Source organism: Aphis gossypii, chromosome 3, assembly GCF_020184175.1.
Source record: "Aphis gossypii isolate Hap1 chromosome 3, ASM2018417v2, whole genome shotgun sequence".
NCBI lineage: Eukaryota > Metazoa > Arthropoda > Insecta > Hemiptera > Aphididae > Aphis > Aphis gossypii.
Window position 1 is genome coordinate 10,522,177 of NC_065532.1, and position 24,340 is coordinate 10,546,516.

The 24,340-nt window shown below is 27.3% G+C and overlaps 4 protein-coding genes across 9 annotated transcripts; 2 read left to right on the forward strand and 2 right to left on the reverse strand.

Annotated features, from left to right (window-relative positions):
- Positions 1–7,117: 7,117 nt before the first annotated feature.
- LOC114124684 (uncharacterized) lies at positions 7,118–9,761 on the forward strand. The gene is given in 6 exon segments (XM_050204677.1): positions 7,118–7,495; positions 7,564–7,657; positions 7,660–7,817; positions 7,904–8,020; positions 8,113–8,422; positions 8,507–9,761. Coding segments are annotated over 6 exon segments (1,092 nt in total). The 5' UTR covers positions 7,118–7,321; the 3' UTR covers positions 8,746–9,761.
- Positions 9,762–10,599: 838 nt separating this feature from the next.
- On the reverse strand, positions 10,600–15,075 carry LOC114124665 (transformer-2 protein homolog beta-like). Of its 4 annotated transcripts, none has more exons than XR_003592467.2 (8): positions 14,798–15,075; positions 14,266–14,541; positions 14,056–14,184; positions 13,816–13,988; positions 13,621–13,746; positions 13,362–13,504; positions 12,843–13,182; positions 10,600–10,953 (listed from the first exon to the last, which is right to left on the reverse strand). XR_003592467.2 is itself a non-coding variant. In XM_027988005.2 (7 exons), the coding sequence occupies exons 1-7, from the start codon at positions 14,810–14,812 to the stop codon at positions 10,937–10,939; spliced, it is 879 nt and encodes a 292-aa protein (XP_027843806.1). In that variant the 5' UTR covers positions 14,813–15,074; the 3' UTR covers positions 10,600–10,936. The 4 variants fall into 4 exon arrangements, 2 of the variants coding, with proteins under 2 accessions (XP_027843806.1, XP_027843797.1); XR_003592465.2 differs by having other exon boundaries at positions 10,600–11,205; XM_027988005.2 differs by lacking the exon at positions 12,843–13,182 and having other exon boundaries at positions 14,798–15,074.
- Positions 15,076–15,465: 390 nt separating this feature from the next.
- LOC114124722 (26S proteasome non-ATPase regulatory subunit 11) lies at positions 15,466–17,463 on the forward strand. The gene is made up of 2 exons (XM_027988074.2): positions 15,466–16,621; positions 17,102–17,463. Exons 1-2 carry the CDS (start codon positions 15,633–15,635, stop codon positions 17,337–17,339), a joined length of 1,227 nt encoding a protein of 408 aa, XP_027843875.2. The 5' UTR covers positions 15,466–15,632; the 3' UTR covers positions 17,340–17,463.
- A 483-nt stretch (positions 17,464–17,946) lies between these two features.
- LOC114124686 (uncharacterized) lies at positions 17,947–23,376 on the reverse strand. Of its 3 annotated transcripts, XM_050204670.1 has the most exons (14): positions 23,100–23,376; positions 22,941–23,042; positions 22,778–22,880; positions 21,427–21,570; positions 20,883–21,017; positions 20,671–20,796; positions 20,480–20,582; positions 19,686–19,823; positions 19,496–19,613; positions 19,140–19,272; positions 18,911–19,061; positions 18,539–18,743; positions 18,294–18,469; positions 17,947–18,233 (listed from the first exon to the last, which is right to left on the reverse strand). In XM_050204670.1, exons 2-14 carry the CDS (start codon positions 23,039–23,041, stop codon positions 18,070–18,072), a joined length of 1,797 nt encoding a protein of 598 aa, XP_050060627.1. In that variant the 5' UTR covers position 23,042; positions 23,100–23,376; the 3' UTR covers positions 17,947–18,069. The 3 variants fall into 3 exon arrangements, with proteins under 3 accessions (XP_050060627.1, XP_050060629.1, XP_050060628.1); XM_050204672.1 differs by lacking the exons at positions 22,778–22,880; positions 22,941–23,042; positions 23,100–23,376 and adding an exon at positions 21,270–21,352; XM_050204671.1 differs by lacking the exons at positions 22,778–22,880; positions 22,941–23,042; positions 23,100–23,376 and adding an exon at positions 21,197–21,352.
- Between the last annotated feature and the right edge of the window lie 964 nt (positions 23,377–24,340).

Sequence of the window (24,340 nt, forward strand, 5' to 3'; positions counted from 1 at the left end):
AGTTTATTAAATCTTTATCATTTAAGTTTTTACCGAGAACATAATATTATAAAAAACACATATATTTTAATTTATACCATTTATATTATACTAGCTGACCCCGTGCACTTCGTTGCCCGTTAAAAATACCAATTCTATAATATGATTCAAACTTTGTTTAATTTGTTATTTAAATTCGAGTAAACGATATTCAAAACTTAGACATTTTCACTGACCATTTTGAATCTCAAAAAACTTGTACAAGCGCCACTTTAAAATGAAAATTTAATTTTTGGCATGAAAGAATACTATGTAAATTGCAAGCCTCGATCTATCATTATTCAGAATCTAAGTTTATCAGTCAGTGGATTAGTCAGGTTATATTATAGCCATTAAGCTAGGCGTTGCCCATGAGACTCTCAAATGATTATTCGAGCAGTATAATAATATTATCAAGTAAGCAATCCACCACAAGTGGATTGCGGACCTCGCGAAATGTGTACGTAAGTTTATAATTTCTAACCCTTAAGTTTCAAAGCTATATCATTTTTTTTACGACGGTGGATAAGATACGATAATGTGCCATCTCGTGGTTTTTATATACCTAGTTGGTTTAACAACCTAACTTATGTATTGACACATTCATCACTTTATTATTACAACTAATTTTTATTAAAAACCAATAGCATAGTCATATAGTCAAAGAATTTAATTTTTATGCAATTTCACTATCCACCTAAACATTTAGTTAAATGCCTATTTCAAGTCAGGCAAATAATGAAAATGAAACATTTTGTATTATTTTAAAAATTCAACAATATTTTCTATTAATTATTTTTTGCTATTTTGTACAACAAAAAAAAACTATTAGGTGTGATCGTACCTACGAGTATTTTATATACCCTATGAGCAATTTCACACAAGACGGTTTCGTCCGAAAGGATATTATTTGGCAGTAAACAATAAACATATATTAATAGCGGCTTTCACACGGGATGGTGGGCGAATTTTTTTCATTCGGTCGCCGTGAAATCGTGATACAGTCATATCAACGATTGAAAAATCGTACGGATTTAAACCATACGGACGAAACCGTTTTATGTGAAATGGCCCTATGTCTATATAAGAGTAGTGAGTACTATATATTCTTATTAAATAAAATTAAAAGTTCCATTTGTTTTTAACTTGGAAAATTAACGTAGGTACTTGGTTATATGAAATCTTATCTATATAATAAATTGAGTTGTGAGTAATGTTTTTAAAAAAATGTTCAACTTCCAGCAAATGCCACCAAACAATAACATAATATAATAACTAAAAATTAACAAAACTTTGTAATTATATTATAAAAATAACCATTTTATTAATTTTTTATATTCATACTATCACATCTAATTAGTAATTACCTATATATATTTATGATAAAAGTTTTAAAACAATAGTATCGATGGACACAAAATTAAACATACCTACATATACCTACATGTTTTACATATTAATAAATAATTAATAAAGCATAGTTTTTTTTTTTATGAAATATCAATAAATAATTAATAGAAAATATATATAAATTTGTAAAATATTACAAAATGTTTCATTTTTATTATTTGCATAACTTGAAATAGGCATTTAACTAAATATCTAGGGGGATAGTGAAATAGCACAAAAATTAAATTTCTTACTGATTGTCTGTATACCTAGGCACCTTTTTGTAAAACGGCTGATTTAACTATATACTTATGACATATACATTGATTCATTATAACATGTTTTAATTTGAACTAAAAAAATAATTAACTACCGTGTATTTCCCTTAAGTGAAACTGACTCTATTGTCCGACAGAATATTTAACATAGGAAACGAACTCTCTACATCCATTGAAATGATCGGAGCATACTTCATACCAAAGGTTTCAAATTACAACACTAAATTTTAAACTATTAAATGGTCGATATCGATGTTAAAGGCATACTGACCATATAAGTACTGCAGGCTATAATATGTAGATCGATATACCTAATCTATACGTTTAATACATTTAATAAACAATCCGATAACGAAAACTATAATAATATAATACAAACATTTATATAGTCCGCATTTTGGGTTTTTACGTTTCTTTTTAATTCAATTTTTTATTATTACTATAATAGCAAAATAAAAAAAAAATTGAGCCTTTACATTTAATTCCAGGTAATTTAAAATAGCCCTATCCGCCCCTGCTGAAATACATCTTTTCGTTTTATATATTTGACAGTTTTAGTTCCAAATAATAGACATAATTGAAAACAATTAAATTTATCTGCAATCACACTGGTTGCATTGTTGCACTTGTGATATACTTAACCATAGACCTAAGTAGTATAAGATAAATGGATATAATGATTAATGGAACAACAATGTTGTTTTTTCCAACTAATCATTATAAAATACTTATGAATAATAATAAAAACTTAATTATACTCACAGTTTCTTACAGTCAAATAAGTAGGTAGTAACCTCAGGCGGTGACAGCAATAGTTTTCAGTATAATTTTCAGTATTTCAATACTTAATGTTTTCAATATTATAGACCTAGTAGCAACCTCCATCGTTTTAAAATATTTTAAAGATCTGCGCGCGAGTCAAAGAGAGAAAATAAATAGTACATTATTAATTATATTTTTTATGGCATGAATAAAATATTTTTATTAAATATTATGCTTATTATTTCTAATGATTATGCAATTAAAATTCATTATAAAAATAAATATCTTTAAAATTGTAATTTATATAAACACTATTAAAACTCTAACTCATCATAATATTATATAGATAGTTGGTTTATTTAATGTACCTATTATTATTAAAACACCTTATAAGCAATTGGTTATGTTAATAGAAAATATATATTTTTAGAGGATGACATTTTTTAAATGAGTTATAATTATGTGAAATATTAAAATATCATAATACCCTTAAAAATTAAAATATCTATAAAAGCTTACGAGATGCCTTACATAATATTAACCTTAAAAAGTTTGATAATAGGTAAGTTGTCTCATTAAAGTTAACAGCATAAAATCGATTCCACTTAACAAAAATTTGCTATGTAGTATGTAAAATGGAGACAGCACGATATGCGAGTGTGAAGTCCTCTTAAGAACGGTTAATACTGTTATTAACAGGAGTCAGAATATTTATTTTATTGTTTTAAAGACTGGTTGGAAGTTTAGAACCGAAATAATTATACAAGAATCGGTGCAACAAACATACTTCTCCGTTATTAATAAACGAAATATGAGTAAATTTAGAGTTGTCTGATTTCGAATTAAGTTCAACAAACAGATCACTCCGGAGTTGTCTCTATTATTACTTATTACACTAGATTCGTTTAGGTTTTTATTATTTTATTACATTTTTTAAATATTATAAAATGATATTCTAAATAAATAAACTTAGCTTTTTTCAGTCCTTATTTTTAATTAGTTTTCGAACTTATAAACTTTTAAATAACATAATATATTTTAAGCAACAACCAGACAATACCAAGTACTCCTTTACTTTAAATTATTATTGAGGCTAAGGGAACTTTTATTAAGGTTAATATTATATATCATATGAATATATGATACAATAACTAACTTATAAATAAATAGTATAAGCAAAATAATTCTATACAATACAATTTTTTCATTAAAACAGTTTTTAATCTCTCCTGAACAATTCATGAAAATGGAATAATCTGGTTATTGCATTACTTGCATTGGACCCTTCAATTGTAGTATTTTTATCACGTAAAATAAATATAGTTATTATACTTACTATATGTATATTAAAATTACAACCACGAAAAATAAATAAATCATTAAACAAGCAATTTTGTATCATTAAAAGTATCTATTTGATTAATATTTGGTTAATTTTTTAGTCTTTAGGTAATAAAATTGCACACTTATATAAGTGAATAGTGATTAATCATAATTCATATTATATTATTATCATTATTATAAAATGGCTTCAGAACAAACAATAAGTTTTCAAGTGTTATAGACTACAGCGAATATTTATCTCATGTTTGAAGTCAATTATCATGTTTCGTACCTAGTAAATTGACCTTAAGACCTATTATTGACCGGATGTCTACAATCAAATCGTGCTAACAGGATAGTACTGCAAATTGCGTATGTGATACCAAACATAAACAATGAGTGAACCGAATCTAAATTACATTATTGTATAGTTATATTATAATATTATAGTTCCATGAGAAAAGGAGATTTGCAGCTAAAATATTAATATGTATAGCTATTAATATGTATTATCAGTACATGTACTGACAGTATAAAGGAATTAAGAGGAGATGCAATACTTTTGCTTCTCTTAGAAGTCATTCTCCATTCCGGTACTAATCTTTTTTTTAATTGTTCATCCCTTTTACACTTATAAAAAAATTATTTGATTCATAATTTGTAAATTTAAATATCTTATAAACGATACATTACATATTGAATAATTTTTATATATTTTTGTATAATTTTAAATAGTTTATAATTAATAGTCCTTACATATTGTCTGTGTTATTATCTAACTACTACCTATTTATTCATAGTGTAGATAAAACTGTTTCTCGTGATAATAGATGGTATATCATATTTTTTTCCGCAATGCCCTTTTTCGACCAAATTCAGCCTCGGTGCTCTTTTGTGAATACCATGAATGACAGAACGAAAAAAAAATTCTATACATTTTAAAATATTTTTTATGAGCCGTAGGTGATCTACGCGATGGTGCTCTTGGAAAGTGATCGTGGTGCGTGCACAGTTTGGAAACCGCTGTTTTATATATTATACTATAATATAGGTAAATAGAGAACAGTACATATCAAACCATTCACATCATAACATTATAATATTAATTTATTATTGTATCGGTTAGTGATGGCGATGGAAGTAATTTGATCGCGTAGAAGATGCAGATGCTACACTTTCATTTGCACATTTTTCTCCTCCTAAGTTGAAACGCCTATGATACCTACATAGTAAATAGTATTTGTTTTTGATTTATGTATCGATTACCTATGTTGTAATGTCGTCTATTAACACCACGCTAACAAATAAAACGCATTACATCCGCGGGGCAAACGTATTACATAATATTATTCAGTAAGGGGCAGAGTAAAAACTGAAACTAAATCAATGTTAATATCAAAATCCCTTATTAATATTTTGACTCGATTAAAAGTCGTTTTTAATGTAAAAACTTTTATAATTTTATATTTTTATTACATATACCTACGTAATAGCTATATGCAACCAAACCTACACCAAATATATTTATTGTTAGATATATATAAATATAACACAAACATAACAATCGCTGTGGCGTTAATCTGGATTAAATTCTATACTCAATATTATTACCTGATTTGATTGTTAGTGTAATTCACAGCTAGCAGTTTGCAATCATTTCAGCGTTTGATCGTTTGATGTAATGATTCCAAGTTTTCTACGATTCGTACCAATAAATGACAATTTGTTTGTCATCTTATCTTTAATGTTTATTGTAATTTTATATAATTATAAGCAGGTTTATATTGTTGTAAATTAGATGGACAAATTACGAGTAATGAAAGAATAATGTGATTTTGAGCTACATGTCTTATAACCGCTTCCGAAAAAAAAAAGGCGGTACATATCCGGTTATCGTTTTATACCAATATTATGGTAGGTAACTGGTAATCGTTTATAACATAGATTACCTAACCAATTTATTATAATTTAAAACATTATTTTAAGTGCTATTAACTAAAATGATGTGAACTAAAATAAAAATAAAAATTTGATCTTCAAAAGCTTATAAAAACCATACCTATAGGCTATAAGTATAAATTGCAACTACTTATGATTGTACATTAAATTGTCCGATTGACATACTTTTTAAACATTTGTAAAAATGTTGATCAACAATTTATTTATAAAACTAAACAAATTTTAAATATCTATAAATAGCTTTAAATTATACTGAATATTTTTAAAATTTCAATATGTATAGAAAATGATAATTTAAGTAATATAGTTGGTTAACTTTCATTTTAATGATTAATCGAAAAATAGTAGACTAAATTTAGTCATAGACTAAATCTTAAAGTATATGAAAATTTGATTACCTAATGTTGTCAACATTGAAGCATTAATTACTCATAAAAATGGATGAATCACTGAAGCACAATAATTGGCGGACCTCTTATATCTTTTGCGGACGGACTATCACAGTTGTGAGTGTTGTGACAAGACATTGTCTTGTACGCAAAAAAACATAATACTACAATAATTTAATGTTTTAATGTAACGTTGTGAAGTGGTCAAAAAGGGAAATTTTATAAAATTACTGGTGGGGGGGGGGGGTTGGCTGAACATTGAGTAATATATGCTCATCACACCTATATGTGTGCACTTCTGTACTAGAGCAGCTGTACCTTTAAACTTCTGAGGGGCTTAGTCTCCGCAAGCTCCCCTTCGATTTCCCCCTATGCAATCGTGTGAAGCAGTCGACACTGAGTCAATGGACTATCAAATTTTATGATTGTTCTGATATCTCAAGTAAGCAGTGACACACATTTACGCCACGGTTTAAGAGAGTAATAATGATAGTAAAAGTGAAACGTTTATACCTACACTTCAAGTATATTATCTTAAGCCGCGGATTATACAATATTAATAATAAATATACAAATACAAATTATTTGACATATTAAGCTTATGTTGTAATTATAGGTATTTGTTTAGCTATTAAATAGATTGATGATGGTGTATGATCGGGTGTGGAGGTTTTTTTGTTTTTAACGGACACTATTTTTTTCAAGTCTAATTTAGGTATATTTTTATTTTTTCCTCAATTTGAGTACTATTGATTATTACCGGTTGCATTTGAATATGAATCAAAATGAAATGTGTAATATGTGCTAACCGCGCTTTTATTATCTATCGCAGTTATTCTTAGATACCGTAATCCATCACCAAACAATATACCGTGTTATGACCCAGATTACCAAGGCGTATTTTTTATATATGTATATCACCACCTCGGAGATAATGAAATATAATAACTGATAAGGCTTATCGACAAATCTTCTCTGATAACAATTTATGGTCTCCCGTCGACTCACGAACTATAGAAAATTAGATTTACAGTGTACATTAATTTTCGTAAAAAAACATCATAGCGTCCACGAGATCTATTTAATACAAAATATACGTCCGTTCAGGACGTGGTCGCGAGACAGTTGAGTTTCGACTCGTGCAGTTGAGCTCGCGACTGCGTTTTACTCACTCAAACCAGTGTTGACAAAAAATACAGCCCTATGTTCAAGTTACAATACCTGAGGTTGCGATCGCGGTATATGCTCTTTTGTTTTATCGCCGTCTTCTCGTTCAGCGTTCTGTTCCTAATGTTTCAAAACAGTCTGAGCCGGCCAGCTATTGAGACGCTGGTCACGGAAACGCACAAGCAAATTAACAACTTCAAAAACTTTAAAGTAATTAAACCTGTTGTGGGGTCTGGTTAGAGTCGTTTTTCAATACCAGCATTTTGTTTTCTTTCCAGGACAATTTGAAGGTAGCTGAACAAAAAGAATTGGTGGTTAATGAAGACTATTTGTACGCATTGGGGTTTGTTTCAAAACCAGCCATTTATCCAATTCGTCTTGGAAGAACACTACGCTGCCCATTGTAGTCACATATGTATTGGATGATGAACACAGCCAAGCAATTGGGCTCGTTATGTGTGTGGCCAAGTATTTGCCCGACCGCGCAATACTTGTATACAACCTGGGAATACCGGACTACCAACTCCTTCTTGTAAAGACACACTCAACGTTTTCAATAATATTACACTTTTTAAGTTTAAATTACTATTGTTGACAAAATTAATATATGTTTTGTAGATGCAAACATTTTGTAACAACAACACTCGGTGTACAATTGTCGATTTTGATCTATCAAAATTTCCGTCTCACGTAAGCCGTACACATATCAAAGCATATCGACCACTTGTATTACAGGTATACATTTTATTTTAATCTTTTACATAAACTTTTAAGCATGACATTATGGTGTCTTAAGTAAATGTTACTACTTTTAATTGTACCTTTAGGATGCTTTGAATCGTGCTGGTGCTGTGATGTTTCTTGATCCAAATGTGCGGATAATATCTCCAAACGTCTCAAAACTTTTCACGCTCTACAGCAACAAGTCCATAGTTGGCTGGGAGACAAGAATGGCTACAACAACGCTTACACACCCAAAGATGTTTGATTACTTTCGTACACCTGCGGATAATTTTTTCTTCCTGCCACTGGTCCTAGTCAATAAACTAATTGTGTACAACACTCTTGATATGCATCAGGACATCATGTTACCATGGATTCAATGTGCTCTCATTAGTGAATGTATATCTCCCATAGGTATTTAGCAGGATAAGAGAAGGATGATGGCGATTGCTGTCACTAACATAATGCTATGATCACTATTTAACATTTGTTTCATAGGGGCGCAGACCAAAGGCTGCAGATATGACAAGAAACCTCAATACAGATATTCCAGCTGTCATGGGTATGACGTATCAGCATTCAACATTGTATTGGGTATACATTATCAGTTCGATAGTACACCTTATGTCATCAAAGAAAATGAGGATGACTTTTTTACAAAGGTTTCAACGACTGAAGCTGATAAAGATCTACAAAACTTGATCTTGAACATAACAGACATACCAGCAGTGACGTAATTGATTATTGAATACGTTTATTGAGTATTTGTCTGAATGATCTTAATCCGTTTTTAACCTGTGCTAACGGATAAACATTGACCAAAAATTATTTTAAATCCTATTTATTTTAATACTGTGGTATTGAACATTAGGTTCCAAAATGTGCTTCTTAATAACTCTATTTATATTTAAAAAATCATTATTAATCAAAGTCTTGAAATATTATAATGTACAGCGAAAACATATGTACAACGGACAATTGTGGGTATTTAAATATATATTCGCTGTACAAATGGCATCGAGGGAATAAACTATACTTTTTATGTGATATTTTGAAATATGTTGAACGTCAGAAGGGTTTCTACTATTGGGAAATAACTATGAGATTTCTAGCATTTTTTACTTCTTACTAACCGATTACATGTAGGTATTTAAATTATAAATACAATTTAAAACTCTTTTCACTCTTCAATCTATCAATTGCATTTACATTAATTTAATTAATCAAAAATTGTATCAATATTGTACTAAATCAACATTATTTTATACACTATTAAACAAACATTTGTTACCCAACCATTGATATATGATTGTTGTATAATATGTAACACTGTTGTAAATAGTATTAGGATTGCCACATTTTGTATTATCTAAACTGCCTTATTTTTACACCAAAGTTTAAAACTCGTCAGTTGTTACATTAAAATATACCAATGATTGGATCATACACGGTTATAGAGATCCAAACATTTTGGCAATCCCTAATAACATTAATTTAATAATAGTATATAAGTGTTAATTAATTGTTTACAGTTTTTTTTTTTTTTTTTTTGTCAGAATGGTATAAAGTTCCTTCAACATTTGTGTTAAATCTAATATCCTTGATGTAAACTTTTATTTATTTAACCTGAACTACTTATAATTATTTATTTCTGTATAATTTACAAATGTTTTATTTTGTAACAACTGTTTGTATTTAGTTTAATTTTAAGATGGTAATGAGATCAAAATTCAACAGTATTTTCATCTATTTTTTTTTTTTACCAATCAATAAATATTAAATTATATTTTTCAGTTGTAAATAACTCGTGTTAGTTTATTTAATTCCTTACTGACATTACATTCAAGAAAATAAATTCTAATGATTCACGTTCATAATCTGAAGTATTAAATATCAATTATAAATTAACTAGAGTAAATTTATGTATATTATGTAATCAACTATAGAAAAAAAAGGTCATAATCCAAAGATTATAATTTATTTAACACTGAAAGTACACATTTATTATATCTAACAGTGTAAACTACCAGTTAAATAGAATATTAATGATACCAATTCTAACATTATTGTTGAAAACTAGACATCAAAATGTTTTAGTGATGCATAATAAAAGCAAAGTATTAAAAAAAAAAAAAAATACATTATAATTGGTTTTCTATTTTATTCAAATTATATTGACGAACACCAATTTTAACTAGTATGTCATCATTTGATAACCTACAAGTTTAATTATATTAATATTAGTGCAACTAACATATTATGATATGTATGAGTCAAAAATTACTGAATCAACACGAACAAGTTCTGTTATTGTCTACAAAATAATATTATACATTTTACTATTCATATTGTTAAAGTAATAAATTTAACACTAAAACATAATGTATTATTATTGCATAAACAGTTTCCTACACTATTGCCAACAGTTAATAATAAAAAAATAATTTACATTAACGTATTCCCAATTGGATTGTTTTTCTATGATTGATATTGACCTATATTTAAATAAGATAAAAAAACAATAATTATTATTAAAATTCACAGGATGAATGTCCCACATAGGATATAGGAAATGAAATTAATATTAAATATTTAGAATACGAAAACTTTTTATTATTCACTCTTAAATCTGTTTGCTTATTACATAATGAATTAATTTAAACATATGCATAATGTAGCGTCAGACAAGTTTAAATTAAAAAAAAAAAAAAATTATATATTTACAAGTTCATTATATTTACCAAAAACAAATTTAGGTAGGAGCAATTAATAGGGTGAGCCTAAAAAATATTGTGAAAACTAAAATTGCGAAACTAAATATAAAATGTCAAAATGTTTGACCAAACATCTTCACTCCTTTTAATGTTTCTTCAGACTTGACAAATGCTTCACATTACAATGTTATCCCTAGTCTTCAAAGAAAATTTCTTAAACTCTTTCCGCACCTTAGCAGAACAAATGAAAATACAAATACATAGTAATAATTAGTAAAGAAAAACAATGTTCCTATGAATGAAAATAAAGTTGATTAACTTAATAGTACTAATTGTCTTGTTACAAAGTGGTAATATGTAAGATAAAAAAATTAATTTTGTTTGAAAAAAAAATTGGGCAATAAAAAAATTATGTATATTCAATTTCTTCACAAAACATTCCTGCGTTGATGATATTCCAGCTCATTTAGGTTTTATTACGACCTGTGTTCAAGATAACAAAAAAAAAAAAAAAAAAAACGAAGAGCTTAATTATTAATTATAATAAGATATAAATTATAAATGTTTATATAATATAAATATACATATTCAAATATTAAATTTTAGGATACTTTGTTTGTTATTGACTCAAAACCAAACCATAAAAAAGTAATCACCCTGCTACCTTACTTCACCATCAACAAACTGATCAAAACTTATAATATTTTGGAGGTAAAAGATTTCTTTATAGAAAAAGAAAGTAATTTTTATATCATGATGTTAGTGTACTATCAACTAGCCACTATTAGTATGTGTAGTTAAAAAAATATATTAAATTTGTTTAATAAGCTTATCAGACTTTTAGAAATTAATTATAATAAGTTATTAACTCTCGCAATATTTAATACTGGTAAGAGTTTTATAAAAACATATAATGTCTTGTGTTGAACATCATGTAATTAAGAAATATTAATTAATTACACTAGAATTAATAGTAAGCAATTAATCACTAAAATATATTATACTTGAAAATCATTAAACAGTACATAAAAAATACCTTGGCACAAAAGATCATCTCACAGTGGTGGAATACATTTTAAATGGCATAATGGCATGGCAATAACAAACAATTATCAATTGAAGTACCCAATTTCATTATAATCCATAAATTTACTGTATAAATAGTAGTAATAAATTTCAATAATTATTTACTTGATAATTTTTGGAGGAATAATAATCATTAAATATTTTATTAAAAAAATAAAGGTATAATGTTTAGTTAGTTAAGACTTCCTCAGATAATACAATTATTGATCAGCAAATTAACATTTGAAATGTTTAATTAAAAGCAAGCAGTAATTGAGTAGTTAGAAAATTAGACTGAACAAATAATTAATGATCACTGCTTTGTTAGTTTTATTGTAATAAAAAAAATATAAGTTACTGCTAAATCAATTGATTCTTTTGTAACAAAAGAATATAAATATGATCATCAAATTTGTATACCTGAGAAACACTTAATTAAGTCAACAAAAATACCTTTTATTCAATAAATACAAAATATTAATGAATTTTTGTCACAAGAGATTATAACACATTCAATTTTTTATTTTAATAAACATATTATTTATCACAGTTTTCAGTATAGTTTATTAGGTATTATTTATTTTGTTCTATTCAATAGTTAAAAAAACAAAATATTTATACCTAAAATACAAATTACTCTGTTTAAAATATGTCACAAGACAAATTAAAAGGTACAATTTGTCAGTTATGTGGTCATATTTTTACCAATTTAACTTCTCTACAAAAAAACCAAGATTAGTTTAGGGAGAATTAAGGGAAAATCAGCAGTTGATTAATACAGTTTCATAACTGATGTCTAACCTAACACCAACAAGGCCCTTTCAAATAGCAGTTGGACAGTAAATAAAAACACAATAGTTAACGCCAGTAATTTAGATCGAAATACTGGGAATTAGATAATCGAAACAAAACCTACTATAAAGAAACCAAAGTGTTTTAGGAAATTACTAAGAAAGAACTTTTTCATGCATATATCAAAATTCGATTTCAAGTTATTATTATAAGCTATCGGGACGTTATTTTTAGAGGAAATTTACACCATTCTATAAATTTACCTCTGTAATAAGTGGTGAAAAACTGTTAATTTTCTTGACAAACTTCAAGATCTTCATCAGTGTCTACCAATTTTCTACCCTTGGGTCATATTGTGAACATGGGTCTTCATGTGTTCTACTTTTGTAATTTGAAGAATCTTCTTAAAGTTTTTTTTTTAAATTTAAAAAAAAAAAAAAAGTTCTAAAGTTATAGAAGTTCGAGAAGTCTTCAAGTCAATTTATATATATTATTATCTTGACAGTTTGAAATATTCTCTTTTCTTCGAATATGTTCTTCAGGAAATGAATAAAAAATTGAATATGTGAGAAATCTTGATAAAATACTTTGAAAGCTGAAAAACTGCATTAAGTAATTGATTATTTTTTAAACTTATATTCGTATATGAGAAAAACCCGAGAAAACGAAGAAAAAATAATGGGATAGCAAAAGTTAATAAAATAAGCTTAAAAAAAAAACACTGGATTGCTGGATAGGGTACTAATATCGAACATTTAGACCAAAATTTCATTAAGACTTACGTGGAGAATAAGAACGGGAACGTGATCTATCATAACGTGATCTGTTTTTGTAGTATGATGGTGATCTGCGTTCTCTGTAGTGGCCTCCGCCACCACCTCTTCCACCGCCGCCGCCACCTCTGTATCCACCATCATAGTAATCGCTAAAAAAACAAATGCTTTTTAATATACAATACAACACAAGATTTATTTATAAATTGTTAACAATTTAATAATAGAGTATACAAATTAAATTTAATAATAACCAATAACTACTTACTCATAATCTCTATCTCTGTCATATCTATCATAACGTTCTCCGCGGTCATATCTATCACCACGATCATATCGGTTATTATCATATCTATCATAACCTCTTCTTCTAGATGACCTTTCTTCTCTCATTCTAAAATGTAAAACATACAACATTAACATCTAAATACATATTATAATAATAAATATAAAAAAAAATTACGTTGGTCTGCCCATATATATGCCAGGTGTTGGTGTATGAGGGCGTTGAGTAATTGAAAAATCTACACGTATTCTACGGCCATCAATTTCCATGCCTGAACATTCTTCTTTAGCTACCTTTGCATCTTCATGTTTTTTAAAATAGGCAAAACCAAAACCACGAGACCTTCCACTCTACAGTAAATAGAAAAAATTACAAAAATTGTACTGCTAAGTTATTCAATAATGTTTAATTGCTTACTTTAGCATCTATAATAATAAGAATTTTGTCAATGGAACCATATTTTGCAAATATATCATACAATTGATGTTCTGTTGTGTATACACTTAAACCAAATATGCCCAGACATTTATTAGGTTTTGGATTTTCCTATGACAAAATAATAAGTATCTTTAAATAAATGAAACAAAATGAGTGAGAAATTAATGTTGTAATTATAATATTAGTTACATGTCTGCTGCGCCTTGAGCCAGAGCCTCGAGAATGGCTGCGATAACTGCGTCGACGATCACCAGAATATGAACGAGACCTAGAACGTGACCTTGAATATGAATGCCTAGAGCGGCTCTTATACTTGCTACCATTGCGGCTGGGTGGCCGAGATAGTGATCTAGAACGTGTCTTTGAATGAGTTGGTGATCGACTGCGAGACTTGTGATCGCTAGGAGATCTGCTACGGCTTCTGCTGGGAGTAATGGAACGGGATTTCGAATTCCCGTTGCGGTCCTGAAATAACAATAAAATTGACAAATTAGTAAATATGGTTCATTCAAAATAAAACAAGGCGAATGACAAGACAATTAAAAATTAAAAAAAATAATTCTTAACGCAACATAACCTCAATTATTTCCAAAAAAGAATTCATTGGATTCGCCTAGAAAACGCGATTCACAGCGCCGATAATTTAAAGAAACGGAATTACATTTTTCTAGGAATAATATCAATAGTAGACAGTGACAGTAGTACCCTAATTATTACTCACCTCGACGTCACTCATTATTGAAGCTCAATTCACGTGTCTGTCCGTCACCGTGTTAATTAAATCTCGTACGTCGAGATTAATCGAAAATCCTTGACGAAAGGTTAAAGTATCGGTGGTAACGCAAAAAATCGATACGACTGAAAGTAGTAAGTACAACTTCAACAGCAAAACATTTCTTCGACACCGGGAGTGCAGGAAATGAAAAAAAAAATTATCGAACGACGGAACGGCTACAACACAATAATAGCGAAGAGAGACGCAGACGCTGAAAACTAATAAACAAAGCTTGGGAGCTAGGGGACGTTCCCTCCGCCGCGCCACGCCATTAAAACGGCGTCACTTGTCAGTGCGGCCAACGTGCTCGCTAAACCTTCTGTTAGGTAGCCAAACAACAACAACGTTCATACGACAGCATTTTCAGAAAATTTTTTATTGACTCTCCCAAAATTTTCCATTTAACCTGTAAATAATAAAGAGAGACTACCAATGAAAACCATTTACGTGAATAAATTTCCCGCCAACACTCCGCCACTGAAACCGGCAAACCCCATTGAAACAAGGGCTCCCATATACAGCATACTTAAATATTTTGTCTAGTTGGTGGATGCTGATGCTAATCATGTTGGTCACACTTATCATCTTTATAAATCGCTGGTCATGCTCTTTTCGCCTTGTCAGTTTCCTCTATGATTCTATTTAGTATTGCTTAGTACGTATATTATCCATTGCATATTTGTTATTATTCGTCCTTAATTTAAGCAATCACCCGAAGTGATTGAAGACTTCTGCCAGTATTTAAATATTTTACGCAGTCGAACTTTTCGCACGCATCAAAATGGCAGGTGCTACTATGTTAGCGCGAATTAACAAACCGTCTGACTTCACCATGCAGAAAGTCGAAACGGAACACGACAGGATTATGGCACGCGAGCAATTGATCCTCTCGCAGGGAGAGCTGTTAAAGAAAGAAGGTAAGGCCAAAGAATTGGCCGCTCTAATCAAGGAGACTAGGCCTTTTTTGTCTGAAATCAGTAAAGCGAAGGCGGCCAAACTAGTGCGATCCCTGGTTGACCTCTTCCTGGACCTCGAAGCAGGTATTGGGATTGAATTGCAACTGTGCAAGGAGTGCATAGAATGGGCCAAAGAAGAGCGTCGAACATTTCTCAGGCAGTCCCTAGAGTCCCGATTGATGGCTCTATACTTCGATTCCGGAATGTTTAAAGAAGCATTGCAACACGGCTCTGTACTGTTGAAAGAACTGAAAAAATTGGATGACAAAAATTTGTTGGTTGATGTTTTATTATTGGAGAGCAAAGCTTATCATGCTCTGAATAATTTGTCCAAGGCTAGAGCCTCTCTAACTTCTGCTAGAACAACTGCAAACTCGATTTATTGCCCACCTAAAATGCAGGCTTCACTTGATTTACAATCAGGAATCTTACATGCAGCTGATGAGCAAGACTTTAAAACTGCATATTCTTATTTCTATGAAGCTTTTGAAGGGTTTGACAGTGTTGACAGTACATCTAAAGCACTTAAGGCTTTGAAGTACATGCTTTTATCAAAGATCATGTTGAATAACGCAGAAGATGTGCAACAGATTGTGAGTGGCAAATTAGCATTAAAATATACGGGTCGTGATGTAGAAGCGATGAAGAGCATAGCAAAAGCTAGTCATAAAAGATCTTTAGCAGATTTTCAAATTGGATTAAATGAATATAAGAAAGAATTGGAAGAAGATCCAATTGTTCGAGCACATTTAGATACCCTTTATGGAAATATGTTGGAGCAAAATTTGTGTAGGATCATTGAACCATACTCGAGGTAAAAACAATTCCTTGTGTTCTAAATGTTTTAATTTTAAAAATAATTTATTAATTTTATTTCTACATTTTTAAAAATATTTTTTATTATAAATTCATCACTATTGCACCAACTTATTGCATAATGACATTGATTAAATATACCCATTATCTTAATTTAACAATCATGATCCTTTAACTATAAATCGGCGGTTCTCAACTTTTTTATATTCCCGTGCCACCTACACAGCTTGAAAATTTTATGTACTATCTACCTGACTTTTTCTACTTATTAATAATGTATACATATGTTATATGCATAGAATTTTATAAAAGATTTTCTTTGCGTACAACAGGTAGAGAAGTGCTACTATAGATTGATTTAGTTGCTTTATTCTTGCCTATTACTTTTATTTTACTTAAGTTACATCTTTTATAACCATGTACTTTAGAGCATAAATTGTCAAACATTAATAGTGTTAATAATTTTTTTTATTTTCAGAGTACAAGTTGAGTATGTTGCTAAATCAATAAATTTACCAATGGAAAATGTTGAACGAAAACTTTCACAAATGATCTTGGATAAGAAGTTCCATGGTATTTTAGACCAAGGTGAAGGCATTCTTATAGTATTCGAAGAAGCGGAAATTGATGAAACATATGAATTAGTTTTAGATAATATAAACAGCATGAGCAAGGTTGTTGATACCTTGTATCAGACTGCTAAAAAATTAACATAATAAGTGAACTAACAAATTGTATTCAAAATATTTTTAAAAGTTAAAAATTCTTTGTATTTCAAGCATATAATATTTCTTTTGGTTGATATTATTAAATAAATAAACCTAAGATGACAGAATAAAATAGTACTATTTATTTTCAATTAGGTTACTGGATTTTAGGGATAATTAGAATCATTGATATATATAAGTCTTCAAAATTTTTGTCCGGGTTTTATTTTTTCAACTTGTATTTTATAAATTTATAATCAGCAGTTTATTTTCTTTGTAAATAAAATTATGTACATTAATACAATGATTATTATTAATAACTACTAATCATTAATTATACTTGTTTTCATTACATATTATTTTATAGGAATAAAAATGTATATCTTATTTTTTGTTTAATATTAATTTAATTAACATTATATATTTCTTTATAAATATTGAATTCTACCTTAGCTAAACATTTAAACTAATGTTAGCTTTTAATAATTGTTGGAAAAAATAAATGATAATTGAAATTAGTTAATTATATTATTGTTAAATACAATTTTTAACTCAACAGATACCATATTGCTCAATGTGTTTATTTTCATTCTTAAAAAAAAAAGAAAACCAATACTTACACAAAATAAACAATGAAAAATATATTTGTTTTTAAATTACTGAGGTTACAATCTTTTAATTATCATCAAAATTAAGTTCCAATTGTTCTTGTGTCAATGAATTACCATAATGTATATAATTACTGAATATCACTTTTGACTTTATATAAAATATCATTTTCTCTTTTTAATTTTCTTTTGATTTTATTTTTTTCCATTTTTATCTTCTTTTTTCTTTGAAGTTGTGCATTTTCATAATCCTCTTTGGCTTTTCTATCTGTATTGAACTTATCTACTTGTTGAGCTAAAATAATTATTAAATGTTTAGTTCTTTGTAAATCTACAAATAAAAAATATGACATACTTATCTTTTGGATATCTAGATTTTCAGGATTTGGCCTGAACATACATGGTGCAATATTAAAGTAATTATGAATTGGACATAATACTCCCGAGTCTATAGGATTCCAAACCAATGAATCAGAAACTTCAGCCTGTTGTAGAACAAAATACATGTTCAATAAATTGAAACCACCATACCTAAAATAACAATAACTTAGATAAAAATATAAACACAAAGCCAGTATATATTCAAATTTGTTTATTTACACTGATGTCTGGTAGAGATCAACGTGGAATGGTTTTTTAGGATTGTGAAGCAATACATATTCTCCTTTGCCTAATTGTGTGAGTTTGTCTAGAGTTAAATACAATCTTTGTAGATACTTTTGATCTTTACCATTTGAATTTAAACTCTCTGTCTCTTCCATTGTATATTTTACTTGCATGAGATCCATATTATGCTGAACTGAGACTAGGAGAAAAATAGATTTGTGTTAAAATTAAGTAATTTGGTTAATCTATAATCTGGGGCACCAAACTAATTTTAGAATTGTATTGCCAGAATAAAATATTTTACCTCAACACACATTGGACAAGACTTCATATAATAAAAAATAATGTAAGTACAATATTATTTACCTAATGCTAATTTGGTTTTGGGACATCTGAAGTTTGTATCCAACCAATATTCAATAAGCTGTTCTTCGCTGACTTTTTCAAAGCCAAATTCTGGTTGATACTCAATTTTTGGTATTATTACAATTGGAGTATTATGTGGTTTGAATTGTTGCTAAATATATAAAGATATTTATTTTGTAATATTGTACATAGATTTTTAATTCAACAAGACATATTCAGATATTCTTACTTGTATACCATGAGGTTTATTTCTTACAAGTATATTGAACGTTTTTTCAATTCCATCAGTATTATTAACATTTAACATCCATTTATCATAGTTGTAATTATTACAGTTGTTTTGAACAGTTTTGTTAGGTAAACTACAAAAATAAAAAATTAATAAATCAAGTACTGATAATAAAATCATAAGATTGTTAATAGTTAAAATTTCAAAATTAAAAGTAATTTTTAGTTTACTTAAAATACAAAATACATATTTTAATTAATTATTTATTTAGACTTTTTTATGAAAAAAAGAATATTATTGTTTTATAATTTATCATACATTATGATTCTAATATAAAATGTTGTAAGATAGCTTACGGTTTTCTAAATTTTTTTTTCAGTTCTTTTCTTAGATAGTACCAACTTTTTTCTTGTTGAGAGAAATGTCCTGTGCATAATGCTCCTCCAATGTAAATTGTTTTACTCTCATCAGTGTCTAAAAAAAACAGTACACATTATTTGTTTTTTTAGTTTTTATTAAAAATATCAATAATAATACAATAATTACCAATATCTATATTGACAGGAATAATCCATAAACTATTGGATTTTTCTAGATTCATTATATTTTTCATACTACTTAAGCATATATTAACATTAATACTGTGTTCTTTTGACAGTTTACGACAACATTCATCTTCTATAACTATAAATAATACAGTATTATTTTAGCCATCACACTTAACAGTTAGAAAATTAAATCACAGTAATGCAGAAAATGCAATGGCATTTTTAATATACATAACAATTAATAACATAACTGAAATGTTAAGCAGAGAACAGAAACAAAATTGCTATAGTATCATAGCACCTATACTGAGTGCGCCGAGAGAGCGCAAGTCGTCCAGCGCATCCTCCTGCATCTCCCTGCCATTGAAGGTTTCCCTATGGCAGAGACATTTGGGGATGTGCAGAAAACCAATTTTGGTTGCAACCGACTTGCGCTCTCTCAGCGTACTCAGTATATGTAGCCTTGTAAAATTTAATTTTTAAAAATCAGTTTAGTAGATATTAAATTCACATTTTTATAAAGTTAGATCATAAGAACAATATGTCAATAAATAGAAGAACCAACATGCTATTTCCATCTTATAAATAGTTAATATAAAAACATTACACAAAGTAAAACAGATTTTAAGTTGTTAGTTTTAATATTACAATAAATTGAACATTAATTTTGATAGAATTAGACAGTTATGAATTCAAATATATTTTATCTTAGATATTATGATTAAAATAATAAAATCAGTTAGATAATTTATAAGTATTATTAGTATTAATCTTTAAAGATTTACTACTTACAAGGATTTTTTTGTGGTGGATCAAACACACCATCTATAAAAGAAACTTTTGTTTCTAGATTTTCAATATCAGTTACTAAAGGAAGAGTAATTGAATTTATTTCCTAAATAATGAAATAATTTTAATTAATAATAATATAATAAAAGGACCCAATAAATTTGGTTTAATGAAAAATAAATATTATTTCTTACAGCGGACTGTAGTCTTTTACAATATTTCATTTCAACCGTATCAACTTCATCTCTTATATTATAGTCGATCTTCATTTTTGAACTATATGTACCACCGTAGTGTGATTTAATATAATCATTTGAAAACTAAAACATAAGATGTAATTTTAATAATTTTACCAATACATAAATAGTAAATAATATAAACTTTTATATTTTGTATAAGTTCTTACATTACAAGCAGATTCAATATATTTCTCAATGAACGGTATAGAATTCAAACGACGATTTTTTAAATTTTCTTCCCAAAGGTTTGAAAGCCAATCCTCGAAAATTTCTCGCTCATGATCAATAATTTCTTTATACATCTTAACATATACAAAAATATATAATAAATTAATAAAATCAAAACATAATATGTAGTTAAAATTGAAGCATTAAAACTACAAATATATAAGTAGTATAGAATAATTTTAAGTTAAAAACATGTAGATAAATATATTTTTTTAAACTATTACAAATTTATAAATATTCTTCTTATATTAACCAATTATTTTTATCATCAGCAGCAAATACTAAAATACAGACGGATTAAAATACTATCTTCAGAAAAACTTTACTTATTAAAACTAAGATCGACGTCAATAATGCTCAAAAACAAGTTTCAAGTAGAATAAATGTCTGCTTATGAAAGGCGTAATTGCTAAAATAATAGTAAAAACATTGTTGATTTCCAGGTTTTATATTAAAATATATTATATAATTTAATATACTAACCCTAAATACTTTAGCAGTAGGAGCATTAGGATTTTTTAAGTGCATTATCAATTTATTCATTAGTGTATGATTTAATACTGAATAATATGGTGGCATGTGTTCTCCAAATAAAAATTGTGTAGTTATTTGAAATTTGTTATTTTTCTGAAACAATTATTATAATTAATAATTAATAATTAGTAGATGAAACTGATTAATAATCGACAAATAAAATGTACACATATTATATTTTGAACATTAGTACATCAATAATTAAGAATCAAAAACTGATGTAAAAGCAGCCACAATGTTACCTATTAAAAAATAATTAATATGATATTTTAAGCAAATAAACATGAGAAACTAAGTGTTTTTTTTTTTGAAGGGGGAGGTTGTTTGGGGTTCTAGTGTTGTATGCAATTTCTAGAATAGGCTATAGGAATCTACAAATAAAAAAAGTTAGTGTTGTATATGGTTTATACAGCTTGGGAATTATTTTTTTTAGCCATAAGCAGTTTAACATTTTAAATATTTTGTTACAACTAAGACTATTAACCTATCCTTATCATAAAATGGATTGCAGGTATTTTACCCTCCTCATTTTTTTATTAAAGTTCACTATTTAATTATATTACATTAATATTTATAAGAAATTATTTATTTGTTTACTTTTTTTGCTTATTGTCCAATATTTCCAAATAGTTTCATAATTATAATAAATTATGAATGTATATTTTTGATCAACTGAACTAGGTACCTACTAAGTTTTATTAATTATTAATTAAATTCTGTTTAAATAATTTTTAGTTACCAAAATATTTGTTTAGAAATAAAAATTTTTTTAAATTTTTTTAATAGCAATTTTTATTGTTTCAAGTAATTTGGTTGATCAAAAATATAGATCTATAATTTAATATATTTATATTTATATAAAAATAAATTTAAAAAAAATGGGGATAAATGTCCATTTACCCACAAAATATGCAAAGTAAATACATGTTTGAACAGTATTATTATATTTTATTTTATATTAACCAACATACACAATTGATAAAATCTGGTAAGTATGAGTTTAAAATAATGATTTTAAACAATTGTTTAATTCATAAACCTAATGATATTTTTAAAAATAAAATATAATATTATGTAGTTAATACCGTGTAATGTACAATAAGTAAAAAGGCAAATATAGTTAATATCTTTAAATATTGACTTAATATATAATTTATGTATTTACAATCACTTTTAAAAAATAAACCGTTTAATTTTTGCTTAAGTTCTTTAACATTAACTATCATGTTTCATACTACCAATCATTTATATAAATTAAATAATTTTTTCAGAACTAAAAATATTATCACTCATTACATACCTTTGATTTTTGTTTTTTTTTTTTATTGCCAAGTTCAGGATTTTTTTTAAAACATTGAGCATTTTGATACAAATCATTTATATCATATAACGGAGTAATAAACCTACATATAGAAACAATATAAATTAAATTATATAACTTCTTTAATACTAAAATAATTTACTCAGGATCAAATGTTGGGAGAACATTTTTTTGCATATGTTGTTGATCAGAATTTGGTGTTTGATACCTCTGTTGGTCTTGCAAATCAGTTGGAATTGACATGCTAAAAAATAGTCGTTTTTAATTAATTTAAAACCCATAAATAAAAATCAATACTTACATGATGTATTTTAAAAATGTTACAGGCAAATAGATTACAACAGTAGAAGATACCTAATAATAAACTATATATAAGCTACCTAGCCATAAGCACAATAGATACACACTGTAATAATATCATTAATATTTTATTTCTAAACTCTAAACAATGAATTAATAGTTATAAGTAAACAAAAAATATATAACTTTAATTTAAGTTGAATAAATAAAATAAAAATTTTAATAAATAGAAAAGGTACTTATTTTCAAAAATTCAAACTTATAATAAAAATATTTATTATTACATAGGTATATAGATATTTATTATTTAATATTCTATGATGATAAAAAATGTTATCAGTGTTATACGGTTGTATGTTATCAGTCATCACGGTTATAGAAATTAATAAATAATCTATATTATACTATATTATATTATTATCTATATATAATATATCTGTGAAAATAATACATTTTTAAATATAATTTTTAATTTTATAAATAAATTAACTATGTATATTTATTTTAGTTTTATAGATTTAATTTAATTTGAATTTCTAAAATTGTATATTATGAAAAAAAATTTAATGGTTTTTATTGTGTTTAAAACTGCTTACAAATTTCAAATAAAGGGCTCCGTGCAACAACGAGACTATATACTACTTATATAGTATATCTATTTGTTTTTTGTAGTGCTCTAACGAGACAAATCCATTTTTATATATAAAAAAAAAGGTTTTTCATGGAAGAAATGTCTATATTTTGGTATCAAAATTAGAAAAATCGATTTATTATTCTCAGAAAAACTACAAAATGAATTATTTCCCGCCGATAATGGTAAAATATGCCAAATAGGACTTTCGTTTTGCTCTTACCACGATTAAAGATTTATATCTTTACTGATTTTTGATCAAAATAGGGTTATGTCGTTGTTGCACGGAGCACTTTAAATAGTGAGTGTATTTTCAATATTCCTTTGTAAATATTAAGTAATGATTTTAATCAACTTTGAGTCCTTGAATGAAATTTTCAATCATTTTTACTCGCAAACAATATTTTGATTGTATAAACTATAAAATGTTAGTGAAAACATTTGGTGAAAAATGTAAGTATTTTAAGTTAATGATAGGTATACGATAACAAATTGATTCGTCTTACAAAATATATATTATTAATATAAATAATAATATGTAGGGATATTTTATTTTGATTTTATTGCGCCCTTTTTTGCTGCTCTCGTGACCTGGGCCAATCTTACCAAGC